The 25,972-nt window shown below is 42.3% G+C and overlaps 1 protein-coding gene across 3 annotated transcripts in view; it reads right to left on the bottom strand.

Moving 5' to 3' along the window:
- Positions 1 to 25,972, bottom strand: part of LOC308355851 (schwannomin-interacting protein 1) — a 126,372-nt gene that overhangs the window by 35,643 nt on the left and 64,757 nt on the right. The window contains exon 1 of one of the 3 annotated variants that reach the window (XM_080824409.1): positions 17,949 to 18,300. The exons of 1 other annotated variant lie outside the window; for it this stretch is intronic. In XM_080824409.1, the coding sequence (XP_080680535.1) occupies positions 17,949 to 17,978 (30 nt within the window). In that variant the 5' untranslated portion in view covers positions 17,979 to 18,300. Of the gene's footprint in view, positions 1 to 5,235; positions 5,767 to 17,948; positions 18,301 to 25,972 lie in introns of those variants that run through there. One more of the 3 variants, XM_080824408.1, reaches the window with a different exon arrangement.

Genomic DNA, 25,972 nt, shown 5'->3' with positions numbered 1-25,972 from the left:
TCCTGCTACAGGGAGGCGACAGAAACAGAAGCCCGTGGACACAAGGACTGTTGTGCAGAGTTCCAAACAGTCCCTGAGTACTCTTACTGTTAAGGACCAGAGCAAAGGTACCTAACACCTAGGGCTGAGGTTTAGTAGCCAATTACCGGCCAAATGGGAACTCCGGTGAAGGGAACGGAGCCCCAGGTGCAATCCGCAAAGTTGACTAGGTAGTAGAAGTGTTTCAACATAAACCCTGAGGGGATACGGTTGGAAACTAAAGTTTTCCTCCCCTGTGAGTGGCATATTCCAAACAGGAACTGCTGGGAGCATCTTGTTTTTGTTTTTTTAAGACTTTAGTCATTTATCTGAGAGAGAGAGCACATGTGCGCATGAGCGGGAGGAGAGGCAGGAGAAACAGGCTTCCTGCTGAGCAGGGAGCCCTATGTAGGGCTCGATCTCAGGACCCTGGGATCATGACCTGAGCCGAAGGCAGACGCTTAATCTACTGAGCCACCCCAGGCGCCCCTGCTGGGAGTATCTTGAGCTCTTTCTGGTTCTCACATGATGGGCTACCGAGACTACTTTTTAACACAGGGCAGTGGTGCCTGGGAACTCTTTCTAGCAGATGACATTTTAGAAGTCTCTAAAACCACCACTGTCATTCAGTATCACAGTGAAAACACAACAGTTCAAAACACCCACTGCATGGTTATGAAATAGCCCAACCTCCATCACCTTCCAGGAAGCTGACGTCCTCAATTTCCCATGTCGGGGTGGACTTAGGATCTGGGAGAATCGGTCCCAGGCATGACCAGAAAGGAGGCAGGGAGTTCAGGGGACTTGGGGTCAAGAAGACCCAAGTTAACATCCTGACTCTGATGCTTACGGATGCAAATTATAGAAACGCTTTAAGCCTCAGTTTCTTTTTCTGAAAGAAGGGATACTAATACTTATCTTACAGGTTGTTATAAGGAGTAAATGAAGTACTATACAGAAAGGACCTGGCACAGTGCCTGGCTCAGAGAGAAACTTATTCAACTATAGCTGTTGTTAACATTAAAGGGTAAGCTGGTGAAAACAGTGCAGAAATGGATAAAAGAGAGGCAGAACTGTCCAGAACCGGCAAATCTATGAAGACAGAACGTAGGTTAATGGTTGTGAGGGAGGAGGGGAACTAGGAGTAACTGCTAATGGGCACAGGGTTTCTTTTTGGGGGTGATGAAAATGTTCTGGAGGGTGCCTGGGTGGCTCAGTCGGTTAAGCGACTGCCTTTGGCTCAGGTCATGATCCTGGAGTCCTGGGATCGAGTCCCGCATCAGGCTCCCAGCTCCATGGGGAGTCTGCTTCTCCCTCTGACCTTCTCCCTTCTCATGCTCTTTCTCACTGTCTCTCTCTCAGATGGATAAATAAAATCTTAAAAAAAATGTTCTGGAATTAGACCTTAGAAGTATACTAAAACCAACAAAATGTACACTACGGAATTGTGAATTTTGTGGCCTATGAATTATATCTCAAAAAAATACCCCTCCCCCCCACAGGTAACTCACACATTACATATCTGGAAAATCTAGTTACCTGGAACAACCCATTCCTGACCAGGCTGGCTAACGGAGGTGTGCCAGCAGGGAGATAGGATGGGAAGAACCCTGAACTAGGAGCCAGGAGGCTTCATATTTATAGCATCTGAGACCAACCAGGCCGATTCCTCCCTTGAAAGAAAAGGAGACCGTGGCCCAGAAAGCTGAAAAGGTTGTCCCCAGGTGGCCGAGGTGAGGCTAGGCTCCAGGGTTCAGTAACTCAACAGAGTTCCTCAAGCGTATTCAGCCCTTACAGGCAGGAAGACGTGAGGGTTAATGGAGGTCGACGGCTGCTTTTCCTCAGTAATTGTGTGGGGAGGGCAGAGCTCTTGTCTGGAATGGCAGCTGGCATTCTGTGTTCCTGTTTATTGCAGTTTATCTCAAGCAGTCATTTCCATTCACCTTTTAAAAAAAACATGAGGCGCAGCTGTGGCTTCACTTTAAATATTGTTCCTTCCAGCCTTTTAATTTTTTCACGGGCTCCTCCCTAATCTTTCACCATAATTGGATGCACAACACTAGAGACAGCACCTCGGAGAAACAAAGCAAGCAAGCCGGCTTTTCCATCCTCTGACCACACACGGCTGTCCGGCAGCTCCTTCCCCTGCAAGCAGCAGCCTGGGAACAGATCTGTGTCCTGTGTTTGCTCTGCTCTGGGACCAAGTGGCGGCTAGCCTTCTGCAGGATTCTATGTTAAATTCTCCTCATTTCCTTTCTCGGTCTCCCTCAGTGTAAGCTGGATCTTGCTGGGGTCCTGAGACGGCAGAGGAGGCACGTTTCCCAGGTCCACAGTGGATCCAAACGTTCTTCTGGGCAGCATCAATCCCATGTCAGCTTATTTGTTGGTGTGTCTCCCCATGTGGACGGTAAGCTCCTTGAGGCAAAGCCCGGTCTCCCTTCTGCGAGCCTGGCCCCATACACAAAGCCACGGTCACGGAGGGGCTCTCAGGAGTGATGGCTGAGGAATCAGGACGTCGGTCCCATGCTGCATGCAACCGTGGTCCTGAGGACAATCAGCTGTGTGGGTCCTTACTGGAAGGTCAGAGGTTGCTCAGAGCAAAGCAGGACAATAATGGATTGAACATACACACCTGAGATTCGGCCACAGGGAGGGCTTTCCTCCCTATATACTAAGATCTGTTTTACTACTAGACTGAATAAACCGGAGGTCCTTAATGAAACATCTCTCTTGCCATCAGGACCTTCCCCCGAGGAATAGGAACAGATGTATACTCTTTTCCTTCCTTCGCCGAGGTAGAATCTAATTTTAGTCATTGGAAAGTGACCTTTCCCCCAAAGGCTGTTTGTCTGACTTTAAAACAACCTTGTAAAATAATCCCTAGACACATATGGCATTTATTAGTGTGACTGGTATAGGAAATTATATTGTACCTAGGCAGGGGCAAACCAATCTTCCGACTGTTTTTGACAACTGACCTCAAAGTGACAGGAGGTAAAAGAAGAAATTATTAAAACTTTTATATTTATAAACATTTTATTTTAAAAGTATCTATTTGTGTATAGGTTTTATGTACACAAAATACATATTTACAGTAGTGTATATGTATAATTAATGAATAGGATAGATACATATATCAGAGGTCTGGGTTCAAAAACATTTTAGTGATGGATCCAAGGTCAAAAAAGCCCGCAGACCACTGCTTTATGGCATTTAATTGAATTTTCTACCTAGTCAACTGAACAGCAAAAACATTAGAGAGAAAAATATAGATAAGATGTGAATTAGGAAAAGTGATTTTTTTATATTAGTTTCTTTAATTCTTTTTATTTTAAAGAGAGCACATGTTGCCCTGATTCACCAGAAGTTCATGATGAAATTAACAATTTTTTTTTTTAAGCATAATGAAGCCTTCAGAATAACCAACACATACATGAGTTTGAAAGTCCTTGGCTTAGGAAAAGTAGTTAAAAAGCTGAAATGACAAGAGAATGGGTCTCATGTTTAGAAAATGTTTAGAAAAAAGTCTCATGTTTAGAAAAATACGGACTGATCTGTGTATCCTAGTAGGTTTCATCTCGTGGTCCTTCGCACTCCCCTGTTAGATACTGTTTCTCCTGAAATCACAGGTGGCATTCTCCTGCCTTAGCCAGATAAGGCACTATACAATGCAGCTCTGTTTTGTTGCCTACGATGTTTTAAAGCCGCTTGAGCCTCACATGTTTGTCATTTTGGTCAGTGCTGTATCAGGTTGCCGGCATATCATCGCTTGCTCATTCCAGGCATGTGGGCTCTCTCAGTTTCCAAGGAGGGAAAAATGACAGTGGCCATTACTGCCAGTAAAAAGTCATTACTGTCATTATTGCAGTAGCCACGGGATGTCTTTCATATTTCCTAAGTGCAAACTGACCTATGCTTTTCTACCTGAGAAACGGTTTGAGTGTGACCCGTCTTTTAGCACTGGAAACAGAGGCGGGCTGAGAACTGTGCGCCGGGTAAGTGACCCACTCGGATGGCTAAGTGTCCTATGCCTCCCTCTTTTGCATATGCGCTTCTGGCAGGAGGGGACAGCTGAGAGGTGTCAGTTTCAGTATTCAGCACACTTACCACCTTGGGCCCTCGTTCCCTTCTTGGGGAGCGCAAGAGAAGAAAAGTGCGTAGGGCAACATGGCAGGTTATTTAAACCTCTTTTACAAATGTAAGTTTTGGGTTCTGGAGAAACGAGCATCAACTATTGTGAACTGCTCTGAGAGATAAAGTACATACTTAAAACATACCCCGCACTCAAACACAACTTAGTGCATTAAGATACAGAATGCCATATGTTACGTTATTATACTTAAGAAACTATCATGACAGAACTTTCTATATCTTATTCTGGGGGAAAAATGTTAATGACATATTTGATCAAACTGAAAATTGGGCAGCTAGTTTTGCTGCTCAAGGAGATGGTGTTACCTAGTATTTACCTCTGAAGGAAAAAAGGTCTTATTTTCTAGGTCGATGATGGAAGGACCCTTATTCTTCACACTGTGACGTGTTATGACCTACACTTGACTCGTGGAAAATAATAAGGGGGAAAGGATGTAGTGTGGTTTAGCCTTCTGTGGACAGACAAGCATATACTTGTAGTTTAATTTTATGACCTCACCCATATAACTAAAGCTATTTTTACTTGGGCCTGTTATTTCCGACAATTACCAGATAAAACATTCCAAAAATATATTTACTGTCTTTCAAAAGAAAAGGCTAGCAAAGTATTAGCAGACACTACATCAATTTTTCAAAACCCCACCCTTCTCTTGGTAAAACTATATTTTTCATTGTTAAAAAAAGTCACTTAAAAGACAAATTAAACATTATAGTAATTATTTACTGTGGGTAAACTATCAACATACGTCAATAATTTTTAAAAATCATTCTTTTACATAAAAAGACTGCCTAGCAACTAAATGCATGATAAGAGTTTTTTCAACTCCAGAATAACAACTTGTATATTCCAGTTACTGTTATAATATATTAATGAATACAAGCGGGGAAAAGCAGAAAGAAGAGCCCTCCCAACTTAATGCCCCTACTTCTGTGCATTTAGCTTTCCTGAATATATTATGGCAATGGCTACTGAGTGTGGAATTTGGCCACTCCTCAAGGGTGTTCTTTCTCCCAGTTAGAAAAATGGTCCGATTGTTTACAAACAAAAGAGCTCCCCCGCCTTACCTTTTTATAATTCCCCTCCATATCCAATGGGGATTCTTGACCGATGATGTCATCCATTCCATCACTGTCCAAATTCATCCTTTAACTCTTGAGAATTTCACTTAAGTGATAACCTCCCATGAATTCTGCTAGGCTGCTGTGCCAACTGCCCAGTACCCTGGTTACTGCTCATGCTGACGTGGAGAGCCAGCTAAGAGCCTGTGCCTGGTGGTTGTGCATATCCTTGCCCCTGCTCTGGCCCACGGACACCGCCCTGGCCGGCCTCCCTGCTCTGTCCTGAGCTCTGGCACGGGGGCAGCTGCTGTTTCTGAGGTTCGCTCTGCCTCGACAATGTGTTGAATGTCCAGCCTTCCCACCGTCTACTCTCCCCTTCCCCTGAGGGATCCCGCCTGGATTCCTCTCCACAGCACCTTCCTCCTCCTCCCGATCAAGGGAAAGCGGATTCAATGCCCCCACTCCTCAGTTCAGGGCTGAGTGTGGATTGGAGCCCTGTGAGGAAACCAGCCACCTTATTCTGACCCAGGGTAGTGTGAGGGATAAAAATAGACGCAAAACCCAGCCTCCCAGACTTCAGTAGTGACTTAAAAGCCGGGTATCCCACGACAAAATGAAAACAGTATAATTTAAAGGCTAACCTGAAGACACATGTTTGCTCCCCACCCCCGTTTGTCCTAGAACCAATCATTTAAAAATCAGATGTGAAAATCTCATCGTCTGGTAGTGGCCCAGCACAAGGATAAAATTTATTTCCAACTCAGAGAAGGAGCCCTCTGCTTCAGGATCAGCGCTTTGTTCTATCCATATAGGCAAGAGAAAAAGATCCATCAACTTTTCTTTAAAATCCAGTCAGTGGGGAAAAAAAAACCTCCAGCCACTGGTGGGCTCTTTCACAAAAGAGAACGCTTCCTTTTTGCTGCTCTCTTTACCCTTTTCCCATGGCTTTTGGTTTTTTACTGGCTTTACATACAGAGAAGGAAAAGGCCCACAGCTGGAGGATGTTTTCTCCTAAGTAACAGACAAACAGAAGTAAGTGCAAACACGAGCACACACTCATCATTATCAAATTACTACTACCATAAGCTAAAGATACACACACTATTTTTTAAAAGTGTTACTGTTTGCAGGAGAAAACGGGCCAAAGAAGAATTCAAAGGCCAAGCCCCCATTTAACAAACCATCTTATACTCTGACACGCTTGGACAGAAAGCAGCAAATGTCCTACTCAATACATTTTCCAATAGGAATTCCTGACCAAGCTCAGTGCTGTTAAGACCAGAGCTCTAAAGTAAAAATGCCGTTCAAAATGGCCTTGACACGCTCACATTCAGTTGTCTCTTTCTCTCCGCGAGTTAAAAAAACAAAACAAAACAAAAAAGCATTTCAGTTTGTGGAAGGCTTGTGGCATAAATGTGTCTTTATGTGGTTTACTGCAGTCCTCCGTCGATAAGGCAAATACCGTCCTGTGCAGTCCCTGACTCAAATCCAAATCCTGCCTTTCGCCCACCCTCATCTCCCAGCTCTGTTCCCGAGAGAATTGGGCGATGACAAGTTGTTATCACAGAAGCCAGACTTGCGTCTGGGCGGGGCTTCTTCCCGGTAGAGATCTCCCTCATCTTACTCTCCTCCAGAACCCAGGGCCCCCACTCTACACAAGGGTCCTACTACGTGCATGCACAAGGCCTTCCCGGCCTGGGAGGCAACACTGGCCACCAAGAGTGGCCCCACCGTGGATGTTCCCATCATGGAAGAATTCTCCAAAGCTAAGGCTTTGGGTCAAAATGTTTTACTTTTTTACTATCAAATCCTGCCAAAGGAGGTTACTGGAAGTGAAGGAAGCAGCATCTTATTATCTGACATATGTTAACATAGTAACAATAACCGCCCTTTGTGGAGGGGTCGCTGTGGGCCATGCACTTCACAGGTGCCCCTTAACTTGTGTCTTTAGTCCTCATGGTAACCCTCTGGAGTAATTATTACTATCAACTGCACGGTGAGGTTCGGGAACTTGCCCAAGGTGAGGCAGCGGGCCAATGGTCAGGCCAGTATTGAGACCTGGGGCCTCCGCTGCTAGGGTTCACAATCTACACGTGCAAGCTAGACCACCACCCACTGGTTGCCTCAGTAAGAAACAGCTGCACACAATACAATAATCGAGCCTAGCTCTTACACATCAGGGCTTAGTAGAGAGAGAATTCTGGCAGCACACAGAATCTCATGGACGGAAACGCACATCTGGAACACTCAGCATCGATCACCGCTATCCCCTGATGATTAGGCTTCAAGAAATGAAATAAAACCTTCTTCACTGATAGTCATGACCTAACACGATGCAGAGTGAATTTTCTTTTCTCATCAGCCATGGTGTTTTTAGTGCCCTGTGGCTTCTTTCCAACAGCTGTTATGGTTGCAAGCTTCTTCTCTAAAGGGGCAGGGATTTTGGCTTATCCGTCTTGCTTTCCCCACAGCATCTAGACAACGCCTTACACACATTAGGTGGACAGTGAAGGCTGCTGAATAAATACATGAAGAGAGGAGAAATGTACGTGTTACTTAGAATGTTGCCTCTAAATGCTCCACAGTAGGAAACATTAATAGTTGATATTAGCGCTTTTCAACTGAACTCTTCTGTGTAAGTCATGTATGTTCAGAAGGTAAAAATGGGTCTGGATGGGTTGAAGGGGAGGGGCTACCACAATTTTTAGGAATTTCAATCTCTTACCTAGTTAGCATCCTACTCCACCTATCTATTTATGATCAAGATTTAACACGGATGAAATCATAAACATCTAGAGATTTACAAGACTGAGTAAAATACACAAAACTGTAAGCATAATTGCTAACATCTTTTTACTTTAATTTTAACTGGGTGGGTTTATATATATAGTTAAAATGACTGAACTCTCACTATTAACTATATATATTCAAATTAATATATATACACTAATAATATATAGACCACATACATACATATATATGTATACACACATACACTATTAATATATCATCTCTTGGAGAAGGGCACCTCAAAATCCAAGATGGAAATTTCCCAACAACAAGGATTAATACTAAGAAAGTACTAAAGACCATTCCCTTCCTCTAACCCCAATGCCTTTTATTGTCGTAAGTGGTTCTCTAATAAGTACTACAAAGAGACAAGTGATAGAACATCTCCCCAAAGCACGGATGCAAGAGCTTGTAAGGCAGTGCCCAGTGGAGAATTTCCTTTGTTCCTCCACCTAAAGGAGTGCCCACACATAAACAGGTTCATAGCTTAGACCCTTTCCAGAAGGAGCTATACCACTGTTATCTGTATGGCTTGTGCCATCTTGAGATATCTAGTATCTAGTATCTAGATATCTAGTATCTTGAGATACTAGATATCTAGTATCTCAAGATGGCACAAGGGGACTGATCTCTGATGTTTTCAAGAGTTTTGCTATTCAAAGTGTGTCCTTCTGACCACAGCATTTGTATCACTGGGAGCTTACCAGAAATGCAAGCCCTCAGGCTCCACCCTAGACTTATTGCATCAGAAATTTCATTTTTAAGAGAGTCTAAGAATTTTGAATGCTCCTTACATTTCAGAAGCACAGCTTTAGACCTTGGGAGAAGATTCATTATAAGCTATTATCCTTCTATTTGGGACCATACTGCCAGGCATGGCGGCAAGACCCTGACTTTAGCTGCTTGGGATCAATGTTGTTAATTGATTTCACTTCCAAGAGGTCCAAATGAGTAGAGAAAAGGGGAAAACAAACAAAAGACCCCCTCGGAAGACTTGAGCTGAGTATAATGTTTGGTGGTTTTGCAGTAGCTCTGCACACAAAGGGAGAACGGCCCCTCATGTCCTTCCTACAGATAATTTGCTCTGGTTCTTTCCTCTCCTGCTGACCTCTCCAAAACGCACTATGCTGACATAGCACGGGCCCAGATACTACCACTGTCCTTTGGAAAATGTACACATAACCCCTCACAGTCCCTGAGCTTGGCAGGGCCTCTTCTTACCCCTGCCCTGAAATTTAGGGACTAGAATGGAGAGCTTCAGTTTCCTGTCAAGACCATAATCTGAACCATGAGACGCACTGGTCATGTGAGCTAATGCTTTTAAAATGATCATTACCGGCCAGTGGTGAAAATGATCGACTCTGAAAACACTGACCGCATTACTGGGAAATCACTTATGCATTGTCAAAAGATTTTCCTGTCCATAGATGGAAACTGTAGTTCATCCTGATTAACCCTTCAGCAGTTCTCTCCTTCCCTTCAGGCTTAACATTCAAATTCCATGTGCTATACAAACTGATGGCTGATTTATAATCTCTTTCCAAATAAACCATTTTTTTTTCTTCTGTGCAAAGTTTACCTAAATTTGCTTTGCTTTTCCATTAAGGTAGCTAGATAACCTATTAAAACATGAAGGCAATTTAACTAATTAATCAACTATAGAGAGAGAGATCGTGTGCAAATGGGAGGAGGGGCAGAGGGAGAGGGAGAACCTCTAGCCGACTTTCCACTGAGTGTAGAGCCCAACCTGGGGCTCAGTCTCACGACTCTGAGATCACGACCTGAGCCAAAATCAAGAGTGAGACGCTTAACAGGCTGAGCCACCCAGGCGCCTACACGGGCAATTTTTCCCCCCACAGGCAATTTTTTTTTAAATTTCTTTTCAGCGTAACAAAATTCATTATTTATTCACCACACCCAGTGCTCCATGCAATACATGCCCTCCATAATACCCACCACCTGACTCCCCCAATCTCCCATGCCCCGCCCCTTCAAAATCCTCAGATTGTTTTTCAGAGTCCATAGTCTCTCATGGTTCATCTCCCCTTCCAATCTCCCTCAACTCCCTTCTCCTCTCCATCTCCCCATGTCCTCCGTGTTATTTGTTATGCTCCACAAATAAGTGAAACCATATGATACTTGACTCTCTCTGCTTGACTTATTTCACTCAGCATACTCTCTTCCAGTCCCCTCCATGTTGCTACAAGAGTTGGGTATTCATCCTTTCTGATGGAGGCATAATACTCCATAGTGTATATGGACCACATCTTCCTTATCCATTCGTCCGTTGAAGGGCATCTTGGTTCTTTCCACAGTTTGGTGACCGTGGCCATTGCTGCTATGAACATTGGGGTACAGATGGCCCTTCTTTTCACTACATCTGTATCTTTGGGGTAAATACCCAGTAGTGCAATTGCAGGGTCATAGGGAAACTCTATTTTTAATTTCTTGAGGAATCTCCACACTGTTCTCCAAAGTGGCTGCACCAACTTGCATTCCCACCAACAGTGTAAGAGGGTTCCCCTTTCTCCACATCCTCTCCAACACACGTTGTTTCCTGTCTTGCTAATTTTGGCCATTCTAACTGGTGTAAGGTGGTATCTCAGTGTGGTTTTAATTTGAATCTCCCTGATGGCTAGTGATGATGAACATTTTTTCACCCCCACAGGCAATTTTTAAATATACTTTCTGGTGCAGGCTAAAAAAATTAAAATAATGGCACTGGGAGAGTAGGGTGGAAGACGTGAAAGTGTTGGCAATAGGCAGAGTACCAGATGTTTACCCATATCAAAAAGACTGAGGACCCCAGACGTAAATCTTCCTGCCCAGCTGGACACCTGAGGATAAGAAACACAACTGCAGTCACTTTGATGGCTGCAGCACCACTTCCAAGTGGGACCGGTACTAATGCCCTCAGTACGTTTCTCTGTGTTCCTAGCACTTTTGCCCCATTAATGGGTCACTTACATCAACTGCCACAACTTCATTGATGTTTGCTTCTGAATTCAAGTACTTTTGTCCAAGTACTCACTACTTCAGGAAGCTTGGTCATTTCTGATGCTTCTATATACTGCACAGGGAGTAGCATCAAGATTTCAAATTTTCCCTTAGTGTAGAGACATAAATAAATTATAGGTCTACCGCCACAACACCCTGAATGCACCTGATCTCATCTGATCTCAGAAGCTAAGCAGGGTCGGGCTTGGTTGGTACCTGGATGGGAGACTACTTGGGAATACCGGATGCTGCAGGCTTGGGGCACCTGGGTGGCTCAGTGGGTTGGGCTTCTGCCTTCAGCTCAGGTCATGGTCCCAGGGTCCTGGGATCGAGCCCCACATTTGGCTCCTTGCTCACTGGGGAGTATGCTTCTCCCTCTCCCTCTGTGTATTTTCTCTCTCTCTCTCTCTCTCTCTCTCTCAAATAAATAAATAAATAAATCTCTAAAAAAATAAATAATAGCATATGGCTCATTTGGGATATGTCTCTCTTAACGTTGAGTGTCTGCATGTGAAATTGTGATTAGTTACCCAAGATTGTGTGTGTGTGTGTATGCGTGTGAATGTGGGGTCTCTACTCTCCAGAAATCATCCATGCACTGGTATTTACCATAGAGATATTCCTATTTCCTTCCCATCCCTCATTGTACCCCCTTTCCAAGAGTAAATACCAGATCTTCATCTTGAAAATGCGTTGCATATTTATTTCTTAAAATTACTTGATGTCTGAATCATGATGTTTGAAGCCCCAAGTGCTACTTTAAATAGGAATGATGTGTTGTACTAAATTTCTATTTCAGATCAGGCCCATAATGAAACCCTGTTGAAACGATTTTTTTTTTTTTTCATCTGCTCACTTATCACTGTTTTCCTTTTGTGGTAAAACATATAAATTAGATTTTCAGATATCTTGGCTAAAAACAAGTGCAGATGAATTTACATCCAGAATTATTTTCTTAATTAAATTAAGGTGATATATATGTTACCTCCTCCTCAGAAAAATACAATTATACATCAACCAGGCAAAATAATGAAGATGAAGTATTCCTCAACACTATTGCCTAAGGGAAACATTTTTTCCAATTAAAAAAATCTATAGACTAAGACAGAACATTGTTTCATTGAAATTATATTTAAAATCCTGTATGGTGCTCAGGTGTCTCAGTTATGTGTCTACCTTTGGCTCAGGTCATGATCCCAGGGTCCTGGGATAGAGCCCCACATCAGGCTCCTACCTCGGTGGATAGCCCACTTCTCCCTCTTCCTCTTCCTGCCACTCCCCCTGCTTGTGAGCTCTCTCTTTCAAACAAATAAATAAAATCTTAAAAAAAAAAAAAAAAAAACTTGTATCACGTAGTGCACTATGCTTTCAAATTCCCTTTTCTATTAGGTCAATACATTTTTCTTCCTGGCTACGGATGAAACCAGGCTTAAACTGGGCAGAATCTTAAATGAACTCAAATTTGATATCTTGTTTTCTCATTCACAGGAAGAAGGGATTGGGAAATGAGCTCTCACTTGGCCTGATGTCAATAGGGATAGAATATATTTCCTTTCCCTTGTTAACTATTAAGTAACCCACTAGAATCTTGGCAAGTTTAGTAGTTTCTCCGGCAAGAATTTAAAAAATATCTTGATGTACTACTTAAATTTATATACTCCCTAATTTTCTTGTTTGAGATCAATACAGGGCATCTTTTATCTTCTGTGCTGGGTATGACACTTCAGTTGCACTGAAATGTTTCACCCAAGAAAAATTGCATGTTTCAGGAGGAAGTAAAACTACTGCTCTGTATGGTAAAAAGATTCATTGAAATTTTGCAAAATCTGATACATTAAGAAAGGCAGCTTGGGGATGAGCACTTGCCTCAACCGACCACAGGTATTTTGAAAAAGTGCTTGGGGATAGACCACGAAGTTCACCTTGGGAAAATTCTCTGGGTAAAGGGGAAATAGGTACACAGGTATGTTCTTTTTTTTAAATATTTTATTTTAATTAATTTATTTGACAGAGAGAGACACGGAGGGAGAGGGAACATGAGCAGGAGGGGGAGAGGGAGAAGCAGATTCCCACTGAGCAGGGAGCCTGATGCGGGACTCGATTCCACGACCCTGGGATCATGACCTGAGCTGAAGGCACACGCTTAACTGACTAAGCCACCCAGGCGCCCCAGAGGTATGTTCTTAATGCATTGTCTCTGGGAAGGCTGCGATGTCTGTCTCATTTTTTTTTTTTTTAATTCTTTGCACTACATCCCCGTTTTTGGCACATGGGATGTTTGAACTGCTGGCAACTGTCTGAGAGGTCCACAAGCCAGATACAAAGAGTGCCATGGTCAACCTCACTTCACCCTGTTACACAGATCTGAGCTTCCCTCTAGGGTTATGATGGGCGATCCTGATTCTGGGGACTCAGAACAGCACCCGATGTGGAAAATCCAATTCAATCCAACAGACATTTATTGAACACACAGTTACTAAAAGAAGTTAAAGAAGGTCCTTCTTTTCAAGAAGCCTGTTGTCTGATGGGGGAGAGAGACTCATGCCACAAGTTGTAAATGGGTTCTGTTGGAAACAAAAACAAAGTGCACCAAGAAGGAGAAATTGTGAGTGTGGGAAGAAAAAGGAAGATTTCTTGAGGAAGGTGGCATGGGAGCCTTAAAAGCTGCATCACCCTGCAATAAGAGAGAAGCAGGTGGTGTGTGGGCGGGAGCCCTTCTAGGCTCAGGTACCACAGCAAAGCAAAGACCTGATGGCAATATGGGGGCGGGAGCGTAGGGAGTAGAGGGACGAGTGTTTCTGCCCGGGGTTCAGATCAGAGTTAGCCCTTGAATGCCAAGCAGAGGGGTCGGGATTATAGCCTGAGGAAAATGGGGGAACATTAAAGATTTCTACTGTGCTTCCTCAAGACCAGGTGTGTGTTTGAAGAAGCGTCTCTTTATGTCCCCAAGGGAGGAAAGAGATGAGAGTCATTCACATGCCATTTTCCTTTTTTTTTTCTTTCAAGTCTCCATTCCCACAGTAGCTAAGAATGTGAGGGTGTGATCTATATCTGAGGTCACAGGGGAATTTAAGCGATGGAAAGAAAGGGATGAAAGCATGTCATTGTTTTTATATACACACTAACCCCAAAAACCAACTGCAGGGAAAGAGGAGAAAATATTTGGGAGCTTTTAAGCAAAATGGACCCTTTGACCTAAACTTGTGCTTTCAAGTTAACAATATTTCAAAGCTTGCTCTCAGAGACCATTTAGAAGAATCTGGCCTCTTGAAGGCTGCCAGGTCTGAAGCTGTGGGCAAGGTTCTTTCCTGAAGAGATTGGCTTCCTCCCAAGACTGGAAAATGGAGGTCGATAGCTCTATCTTTTAACACGGCTACAACCGAAAATGACAACACATGCCTCAGTAACCTCTCAGCTAATGTAAATCCTGTGAGGGAGAAGTACATGAAGATGATGACAACGTGAGAACCGTTCAAAACGAAACAACCAAAAAAAATCCTGCCTGAGAATTTCTCTCAGAGCATCCCTCCTTGGGTTAACTTGTTCAAAGCCCAGTGCATCCAAACACTTCAAGCAGCGGTTTTAAAGCCCTTGGTAGCGATAAAACCCTCTTTCTCAAAATTATCATCTACTTGGAAGAGGAGTAAATCAATTATACATCCGTACAGTGGCAACATATGATTGGGAAATGAAGCAATGCAAGGTTTTCGCCGGCTGCTTTACAATCTTCCCTGAGCCCCTCATGTGCATCAGAGAAGGTGGCTCGTGGCTCTTAATTCACGGTAACTGACCTATTCCTGCAGAAAGGTGGCCTCTGGCAGGAACAAGGCCAGGATGTTAACTAGGGAAAATCCCATTTCATAGATGAGCAAACTAACAAGAAACAAAGGGATATTCTGGCCCACAGACAATGAAAACAGTGCAGGCTAACGGTGTACGTGTGTTGCGTGAGTGGGGAGGAAGGGTAGAGTAAGACTGAAAGCCATCTCAGTGATCAAAATATAAGAAACCACGATGCCATAGTAATTTTACAATGCTGTTTTCTTAGTTATTTTTATACACAGTAGGCCTATCCATCCATATTACCCAAGGGTTTGTCCTAAGCTCGGGGAAAGCAGATGGATATAAATATAAACATCCCTGCCCTCACGGAGCTTACATGCAAGGGAGACAGAAAAGAGACAAATATGTAAAACATGTCTCTGAGAGATAGTGATGAATGCCAGGTATAAAAGCAAATTAGGGAAGTGTCATGGAGACCCTGGGCTAGAAACAGGGAGTTGGAAATTGACAGAGTTAAGTCCCGAGAAGGCCTTCCCAAGAAGGTGACATTTCAGCGAAGACCTGAAGGAAGTGAGAGACTTACTGACAGGAAAAATACAGGAGGCCAAGTTGAATGTGAATTTCAGATAAAACGGAGAATGATTTTTTAGTATACACTTACTCCAAACACTGCAGATTATTTGCTAATCTGGCAAAACTACATGGGAGTACCTGGGGGAAGCATACAGCAGCAGAAAGGACAGCAAGTTCACGGCCAGGCCGGCATAGTGGGACGGGAGTGAAAGGAAAGGGGAATGTGGAAAGTCCCAGAGGCATCAGGGGCAAGTTGACACAAGGCCCTTAGGGCCAGGGGCCTTATTCTGAGGAGAATTTTGAGACGAGTGACATGCTTTGACTTAGGTTTTAATAGACCATTCTGGATACTGTGTTGAAAATTAGACTACAGTAGGGGGCAGGGGGAGAGTAAGAGCAGGACCAGTTAGGAGGCCATTACGCTCTGATGATGATGGTGATGATGATGATGATAGTAATAATAATATACACCTAGGCATATGCACCAAAATGAGCATATAATTTTGGGGAATGTTCCTCGGAGTTCCATTCATGGACTCTCCATTAAGAAACCTTGGTATACATTTATGGGAAGAAATAAATAAAGAAATTCTACTTACTAAAATTGCTACCCTAAGGAATCTGCCTTAATCACTGCATTTTCATCCTTAAAAACAAATAAATAAGCTTTCATCCAAAAATGGGCAAGTTTCTGAAAAACATCCTACTGTTGAAATAACTAGTGATGATGACAACATCAAACCAAAGACTTAGAGAAAATGCCCTTTCTGAATCCAAACATGGGTGGTGCCAGGTGGGTTCTAAACCTAAGGTTTCTAAGTAGATTAAGACTTGGCTTCACGGTTAATGTTTTTACTGATTTATGAATAAAGGGAGGGTGTTTCAAACATACACATGAAGGTAGTTCTACTCTAAGACCTCAGGGAGCTACAGAATCGATTGACTATTATTATCTGCCTAATACACTTAATTTTACTGTGAAAATAAGCAATAAATACTTCAAAACTATTAAACACACAATGACAGTGTTGTATGTTGTAGTTCACGTAAAATAAGATCAATCTGTCCCCTTTCAGAAGCAGTTGGCTAAAAAAATCCCTTTTCCTCAGATAAAATTGCTGATATCTGACCAATTTTTGACCTATAAGACCAGTGATTTCATGACCAACTTAATGAAAAGGTATAGGGAATAATCTTATAGTAGTTTGCCTTTCAAAAGTTAAATTCCATAGCTTCTCTGAAAAGAGAGAAAATAATAATTTTAATTTTATAGTAATTTAGTCCCCTGGAGCCATGCCATAAATAGGTTAGTCTCTCCACAGATGTTTGACATTACCCATTCTCAATCTCTGGATTGTGTGTAAGTGAAGTTTTGGTTTTTTCCTCAGCATCTTCCCTTTCTCATGGGAAGAATTCCTGTGAAGCGCAAGTCTCAATGTTAGATCTACGGACCTAGGTGTACTATGAAAATACAATAAAACAAGCCCGAAATTACAAAATTGCCATCATGAAGCAGAGAGAAAACTGAGTGGATAAATATATTTTATAGGCACACTTTACTTAGCTGAGAAACTACTGCCCTGAGTCTTGTGCAATGTATGACTCTGCCTGCATACATTTACCTCTGGGAAATCTGACCTAATGAGAAACACCTGCTTGTCTCAGGTAACCCACCTCCCACAAGGAAGAGGCATTGTTAAGTTAAAAAACTAGTCTCTTAGAGCTTCTGAACTCAGTCAGTTGAGTAATCCCCCAATAGTGCCCATAGTGGACTTGGATTAGCCATGCCTGCTGCTGCAAAGAGCAATTACTCTGAGAGCATTCTCGTTATCTACTTACAACGAGGACGCTTTCAATGTTGCCTCAACAGTCCAAGTTGCAGGAAGGAGTTATTATTAATACTCTAAAATGGGTCTTTGAGATCGTCTGTTTAATTCAAAACTCCACATAGCAAATTAGCACAAAGACGAATATGCAACCCTAAAAAATTTTCCATGTGGAGTTTTCTATGCGTGTCAGCACCTTAATTCTTATTTACACATGCTAGTAAAAACAAGTTTGGGAAGACGTACAAGTGCAACTTCAAACATCAAGTGCATGCTGGCCCATTTTTGAAAATTTCTCAGATCATCAATTACGCTTCTTATTTACATAACTCCCTTAGAGACAGTCCTAAAAACTGGACGTGAAACCACTCATCTAGGCAGTGAGCAAAAATCGCATTTTGCCATGATACCCGAGTGAATTCGGTCCAGCTTTTTCCCCTCCGTGAAGCCCCTTAAATTCAATTACAGTTTACAGCAGTTCCTCTTATTTGCACAGACAGAGAACGTGCAAAGCGCAGATCACCTCAGTGGATTTCACAATATGCTTCAAGGGCCAAGGAAGCAGTGTTTTCTGCCCCATTACTCCCCAGAAAACCTAATTACAATTCAGATACTGTACGCGAGGAAGGCCAGGAGTGGAGGATGGCAAAATCCCTTGAAAATCCGGAAAGAGGCAACCTGCTGCTCTGGAAAAGGAAGGCCTCCTCTCCCGAAAGGATTCCAGCCTCGCAATCGGGCTTGAAATCTTACCTGATATGAACAGTTCTCCTGATGTACCATCTCAGTGCATCCTAGGGCCCAGACCCCAAAGCAGGACGGCTCCGCGAGGCTGCGGAGGCAAGGCGCGGAGCATCCACGGGCGGCGAGAACGCCCTGGGAAGGCAGGGGCTCCCCGCGGATTAAAATGGATGCTGTTTCGCTGATCAACCTGCGCAGTGGCACTGCCTGTGCCGGGAAGCGCGCAGCGAGCAGAGCCGCTCTCCTCGGAAACCAGCAGTGAGGCTCACAAACATGGAGCTAGGACCGGGCTGGGGGAGGGGGCGCGCTCATCGCTGGCACAATCAGCCAATTATATTATAGGCACAAAGAAAAGGATCAGTCTGGGGCTGGTGTGACCTTCTGGTGCTTTATGAAGGCAGTTAACTGATGTGGAAACATTCTAGTCCTCATTAAAGGGAAAAAGGCCAGCGAGGGAGAGGGAGAGAGACAGACACAAATCAATGTTGCCGGTGAACATTTCTAACCTCCGGCATCATCCCGCCAGCCCGCAGATGCTGCTGGCATGGCGCTTGTGAAAAAGAGGCCTCAAGGATCGTTTCAGAACTTCTGACAGGCGGAAGGGGAGGCAATCCATTCTGAATATGGACACTGAAGGGACGTTTCCCGTGTTGAGTGTTTGAAGTGTTTGTCAACTTCATAACTAAAGGGAGGGTCTTCGCTCCTTAAGAGGATGTTATTTTGATTCCCCACTTCTTTTTGGCTTTTAGCTGCCTTTGAAGTCACACAGAAATCGGATGAAATAATTATTCCTAACATTTTTTTTTTTTGAAGGGAGGGAGCTTATTCAGGTATGAAAGTCAGTATAAGTCATTCATTTCATGAAAATGAAACTAAACAGGTTTTTTTGAAAGTAAGATTATATATATACATAAAATCCAATGCCAGGACTTGAATATATAGACACCCTAATACAGGGCATACTCTCTTAGAGAAAGACCATTCTACCTAAGAGTCTGTAATGGAAAGAATTCTGGACTTGCAGCTAGTACTCAAGGAAAATATGTGTTTCTGGGGGGATAAAGGGAAACAATTTCTGAAACGCTTCAAGGGTCATTCTGGGATTTTAGGATATATAGAAAGAAACAACCAGCTTTGTAAATTCTTGAAGCTAGCTAATTAATGACACCAAATTAAGAAAATAAACACAATTAAATAAAATTTCCTTATCTATATTACTCAGTTGCTATAGGCAATTTGTTTTGTTGTTTCTTAATAAAATGGCCTGAGCACATAAATGATAATAAAGACCTGACTGAATTTAAACCACCAAATTAAAGAAAAATTCAATAGAGAAATTATTAATTAATTTGTACCTATCTAGCTATCCACCTCCTCAAAAACTCTCACTATTAACCACACAGTCTTCATTATGCTACTGCCAGAGAAAAACAAGTACTTTATCCCTGAGGAATGAAATCAACATGTTTGCCAAGTTTTTGCATCAAGCCCTATCTTAAGGAATGGTGGGAATTTGTGTTAGGAGTTTATGGTGATGTATTTATAATTCTGCAACAACACCTCTGTTGCTTGGAAAGAGAAAAACCTATTTTTAGAAATATTCTTCATTTTTACTGTTTGAGATTCGAACAGGAGAGAAATTTGCTACCTGAGTTCCACCCCAGGGACACACACGCGTGGAGAGCTTCCTTATGTGGGGAGATCTTCCCGGTTAGGGGAGTGTAGTAGTGGAAGGAAGGCTGCCGGATGATCTCATAGGTTTGGATTTCAGCACCGGGTTCACCGGGTTCTCCGGGTCCACCGGGTCCCAATGAAAAGTACTCTGGAGATCTAGCCTGCAGAAGCTCACAGCCCTTCTTTGTGGAATACAGGAGAAAGACAGACTGTGGGACCGCATGACTCTTAGGCCTGTTCATTGTCAGGTTGCACAATGAAAGCTGGATGAACGAAGCAGAAACCTGAGCTAGATCATGAGTCTTCTTAAAAGCAGGATGAAGAAAAGAGGACAGAAACTTTCCAGGGAAAGGAAACACTGTTCAATACATCCTCATCCCAAACTCTGTCCTCCTCTATTGAGTCGTCCACACAGGACAGAGACAGAGATTTCCAGGCGGGGCTTTGCTATACAACCTGCTAGATGAAGGTTCTAGAATCATAAGGATGTGTAAGGAAAAGTAGGCCCTAGGAAAAGTTCCTTTTGCAAGGTGGCAAATAAGATGAAATGAAAATCCTATACCTAATAGAGAAGGCATACCCCAACTTTTCAAGAGAGAACAGCTTTAACTTCAAAGGCTGTTAAAACTTGACTCAAGTTACTGCGTTGACAATCTGTGACCTAAAGACTCAGGAACATGCTTTCAAGCTATAAAGGCCTAAAAAGCCGCTTCCTGGACTCTGCTCTCTTCTGAAAACTAAAGGCTCTGGGATGGATTACATAAGCTCCTAAAAACATTTATCATGTGTTGTTTAAAAAAAAAAAAAGTCTAAACATGATCCCACTCTTCACAGTTGCTGTTCCATAAATAGTGGAAGTGACTCAGAGGTGGCTCTGGGGAGAACAGATTTCTGACAATTGTATCCCAAACCCTGTCAAAAAACCCTCTCAAGCAGTATAAACAAGATTAAAAAAAAGGTAATATATCAAGCAAGCTTCCCTTTATAGTCATTCATTGGAAAGGACTCTGTGTTACAATTTAAATTATGATTTGCTAGTACAAAAAACTTTAAACAGAAACCAGCTGTTCCAAGAACATTTAAGCTAGAATAACTTACCAAACTACGGTAACATTTGTTATTTTTGGACCAAAAAATATTGGCGAACTGTGTAAGTATGGTCTATGTAGCGTAGAGATTCTTTTTTCTTCTTAGGTCTATGTAACTTTCCTGCCCATAAAAAGTACTGGGTTTCAGATTTAGACAGGACTTTAAGAGATAGACTGTTATTTTCCAGATGTGGAAACTGAGGCCTAAGAAAGTTTTGACATGCCCAAGAATATAAATCCTCCTCTCCTCGAACATCAACAAGGCATCAAAATAAGGAAAAAAACAAAAACAAAAAAACCCCTCCAGATTTTCTAGGTTCATATCTAGACAATGTGTTCTTAGTAAACACTGTTAAATGAAGGCTCACTAGATTTGGAGAAATAAACCCCTTTGACTGAGCCAGTGTAGGCTGGCCTCGAAATCAAAATCTTGTCATAAAGTACGAGGTCGCAGTATGGTTCTACCTAAATCTGAATCAAAGTTATGCTTAAAAGGAAGAAAATTTAGAGTATTTCTTGATTGAGCCGTTTTTCTGGGACTGAGCAAACTATGGTGTCTGTATATCCAGAAAAGTATTTTTTTCAATTGTGGCAGTTAATAACAATAGAATGAAGATTTTTGTGGTAGTGAATGTAGTGACAAAAAGTCATTATCTACAAGTCATGTGAGCATACAGTTTTAAAGTGAATTATTTGGGTTAGGGACCAACTCGGAGGGGACACGGGGAACTTTCTGGCATAAGCTGTGTGATTTGATAAGGACTTAGCTTACACAGGTGTGTACATTTGGCAAAACTCATTGGATAATACATTTTGCACTGTATGCAAAATTTACCTGCAAAGAATAAAAAGGATCTGGTGAACAAATTCTGAACTATAATCAATGATATGCAAGCATTTGAAATGCATCAATAAATGGGATGAACTGATGGACAGATAGAGACAGTTTGATGGAAAGTTGTGACAAAGCAAGTTTAGTAAAACTTTAACTGTAGAATCTGGATGGGGCGTACGTGGGTATTCACCAAAGAACCATCCAGTTTGAAAATGTTCATAATGAAATTTTAGGAAACAATGAAGTTAGGGGGTGGGGAAGATGAGCAAGGAAGTCATTGTCTTAAGCATTGTCTTAAACTTGTAAGCTTTTCCTTAGGAATTTTGGAAATACTGGTAGACATTTTTTGGAGCTTTCAGCTGTGCTTCTTTCAGGGCAATGGAAGACAAGGAATTATGAGAAAAATTAACCCTGGCTACATTAGGGCAACTAGGTCCTTAAAGGACCTACCAAAGAACACAGTTGGTGTCACCGAGACAACAAACCTTAGAAAATGGCTTTATAGTTCACAAAGTACCGTCGTTGACATTTCCCTCAATTCTTACAGCCTTGTAGTTCAAACAGATTCCTATTATGTGCCATGTGAAGAAGTGTTTCTGTCTTCAAGGAGTCTGGTGAGACAAGTAAGGCAGTATACAAATGATTGTATGTAATGATGGATGATTTGTGCCTTCAAAGAGATTTTGTCTGCTCACTAGGAATTCTGGAGACGAAGATAACTCTTAGCTAGGGGACACCAGGGAACTGCAATAATCTTGTTCATTTGGTTGTTCACTTCTTGAATACCTATCTTTTCTATGTCTAGATTCACATAAGTTTACTTAGAACTTGGATCTTGTGTTGGTTTATTCAGTGCTAATATCCCCAACATCTGAAATAGGGCCTGGCATATAACGGGCTCTCAATAAATATTTTTAACTGAATGTATAAATGACCATGACCTTCAGAACATCACCTCATTTATCATGGGACTCAGTTTCCTCTTCTATCAATTGAGGATGTTAATTCCTTGTTTATTGGATTACTTACCGGATGAAATGAGAATAACATATAAAACAGCTTTTCGGTGCTCAGGAGAGAAACAGAAATGGATTTCCCCCCCCCCCCCTCCTAAATTAAAGGCAATGCAACAGGTCAAGAACAAACAGAGGCCTGAATGATGGAGGCGACAGAGGGGATGGAAAGGAAAAGACTGAGGGACGTATTGCATGAGACACCGTGAAAAATGTACTGATGGATCCAGCCGGTGATTGAACTTGTGAGTGAACAAGACAAGGAGTTACGAGGCTTTGAGAGCACTGCTGGAGTGAAGCTGGTGCTACACAAAGGAACAGGGAAGTCAGAGGAGGAACTGATTCTGGGGGATTGGGTTGCAGTAATGAGTTCTTTTATTTTTTCCCATAAAGTTCTAAGTTGAAGGTGCAGGAGGCAACTAGGGCTCAGGAGACAAGTCAGGTCAACAGACAGAATTTGGGTGTGTTTTCTTTTTTTTTTTTTTTTTTCAGGGAAAGAATAGTTGAAGTTGTAGAAAATTAGATGAAGAGAAAGACTGTAGAGAAAGAACTAGTAAGAAATAAAGACATCCCTGTGGTAAGCACAATAATGACTTCCTAAAGTATCCACGTCCTAATCCCCACCTAGGAAAGGGGAACTAAGGTTGCTAATCAGCTGACCTTGAGATGGAGATTATCCTGGTTATCTAGATGGGCCCAATGTCATCACAAGGGTCCTTAAGGTAAAAGGAGGAGGCCAAAGAGGAAGGAACAGAGAGATGGTAGTGGAAGAAAGGCCTGGCCCTGTGTTGTTGGCTTTGAGGACACAGGAAGAGCTCACAAACCAAGGAGTATTGGAGGCCTCTAGAAGAGGAAAGGCAAGGAAATGGATTCTCCCCTAGAGCCTCCAGAAGGAGCACAGCCCCGATGACATATTGATATTAGTCCAATAAGACTCCTTATGAACTTCTGACCTCCAGAACTACAAGATAATTGTTTGTATTGACCTAAGTCACTAAGTTGCGGTAAAATTTTATAGCAACAATAGGAAATTAATATTAGTCTTGGGTGAAAGCCTGCATTTAGAGGGCAAGAGGAAGCAAAGGAATGTGGTTAACAGGGTGAGAGCAAAATGAAAACCAATGTAGTGAGGGGATGATGGGGGATGCTGGCAGAGCTAAACTGCTTCAAATAGTTTTCTGCAGGGAAGCAGACAAGACTAGTAGGGTGGAAGGTAAACACAACAAGAGCCATTAGTTCTGACTGTTAGGAAGTCCTCAGTTCCTCTTGAGAGAATCATCTCAGTAGTAGTGTGTTAGGGTGGAAGCCAGGTCCTAAATGGTTGAGAAGTTGAAGGACTGAGTAGAAAGCAGTTTGCAAGCACTTCTGTTGATTAATTAGAGCACTGAGGTGGAAGGTTGGAGTGTAAGAGGGGCTGTGGCTGTGGCTGATTTTTAAGAGAGGAGAGACCCAAACATATATGCGTTCAGCAGGGAAGGAGCTAGTGAGAAGGGAAAATTGAAGACAATGGGTGAAAATAACCAAAAGGGCCAGGTCCTGGAGTTAGACCAGAAGCACGTGATGGGTCTTCATTCAGCTGTGGACCTGAAGATATGATGAGCAAAGTTATGAAGCAGTGCTGAGTACGGAGGAGGTCATGGTGGTCATGGTGGAGAAAGATGCTGGAGCACAGATGGGGAGTATCCTTCGGCCCTTAAAGGAGCAGCAGGTGGTTAAGACCTGAAGGGCAGGGAGGGCTAGGGTGGGAGCAGAGAGTCTGGACCAATATGGTGGAAAGCTTTTCCAAGAGATTTTGTAGAGGGTGTTGCTGTATTACCTGAGAATATTCAGTTAACGCTATAGAAGAATAAGAAAATCAAATGGAATGAATGAAACTTATGAGGTATGAAGAAGAGATGATGAATATGTAGTAGTTTGTCAGACATAAGTGAAACTGTATAAGATGTTTAGGTTGAGACAATAAGTAACCAAGTAGACAGAGGCAGCATTCACCATATGTATCGGTAAGTAACCTGGATGTGTTAAACATGAATCAAGCATTTGTGTCCAGGACACAGAAAGGAATGGAAAGCATAAAGAAGCCCCTAATATTCACAACACTCTAAATAACCCGAGGCATTCGATATTCATTAGGTTGTACACTGACTGTCCACTGGTGACATCCATTCTGGCCCTATGTGTCCTCTGCCCAAGAAATGCAAATACAATCCAGAACTGCTCATCAGGAGAGGGGGCGAGCTACAGGGGAAGCCAGAGGGACTTGTCCCTGTGTCTCTGATAAGCCAAGCTGCATGTCACTGGCAGGCACCTCTGTCTAACTGGGCCTCCCTTCTCAAACTTCAACCCTGGTTCACAGCCTTATCATCAACAGGGAAGGTAGCTGTGGCAGAAAGGCTGGATATAGAAATATCGTATAACCTAAGATTCAGGTAGTATGGTCCCATGCCGTATTCTGTGTATGTCAGCGTGTCCCCATTTCCTTTGCTTTTTGGTATGCATTTTAAATTGATTCAATGAACTGTGATTTGAGCATGTTAATTTGGTCTGTGACTTCTGGGATATTGTGCCTGTAATGGACTTGGAGGATCCTGTTGCATCAAGGTCATTTCTCACATGAGTCACTTCAAGGTCATTTCTCACCTTGTGTCACTCACATGACAGAGAGAATGCTTGGTATCAGAATATTCCCACATGCTCTCAGGCCCAGAAATGGGAAGTGAGAGAAGTATAAAAATGAGATAGGTTATAATTTTTTTAACCTTGAACTATAAATAAGGAACTTATCTGAGAGTCTCACAAACCACTGTAAACGAATTTACTCAGAAGTTTTGGACTATTCTGACCCTGGTTACCTTTGTTTCAGGCATTAAAAATTAGTTTCCTGAGCAAATAATTAGTGTGAATTAATGGTTGTCACATTTTCTTTTCTTTTTTTGAAGTATTAGATCTATTTTTCAAAATGAAAACAGATATGCAAAATAATAGAAGTGTTTTTAGAGCAACATAAAATTTTTAGTTCAAATTTGGTTCAAATATTTACCAATTATATCCTTTATTGAGAACATGAGGCTGTTTTGTTGAACACAAATATTTGAAACTAGAACTTATAGATGTCAGTGAAAGTTTTAGTCCCACTGTATTTTTACATTTATTTAGTTTGTTTGATTGCATCACATCAAGAGAATCTGGTTTCACATAGATAAGTAGTTGGAAATGGTAGCAGGCCTTTTTAATAACTTATATTGTAATCTCTGATAGTCTTCATTGAACATATCTAGAAGCTCGAAAGCAAAGTAATAAGAAATTTATTTCTGGAGTGACTTACTAACAATACAGAGCACCTGCTCACATTTGTTATAAGGAATGGATAAGAAAACACAGAGTGCCCAAACTTCCAACAGGTCATCGCTCTAGAACCAGAGCTGC

The sequence above is a fragment of the Martes martes genome (assembly GCF_963455335.1).
Source record: "Martes martes genome assembly, chromosome: 1".
Taxonomy (NCBI): Eukaryota; Metazoa; Chordata; class Mammalia; order Carnivora; family Mustelidae; genus Martes; species Martes martes.
The sequence above is the reverse complement of the archived record's forward strand: the minus strand, read 5'-3'. Positions and strand labels throughout refer to the sequence as shown.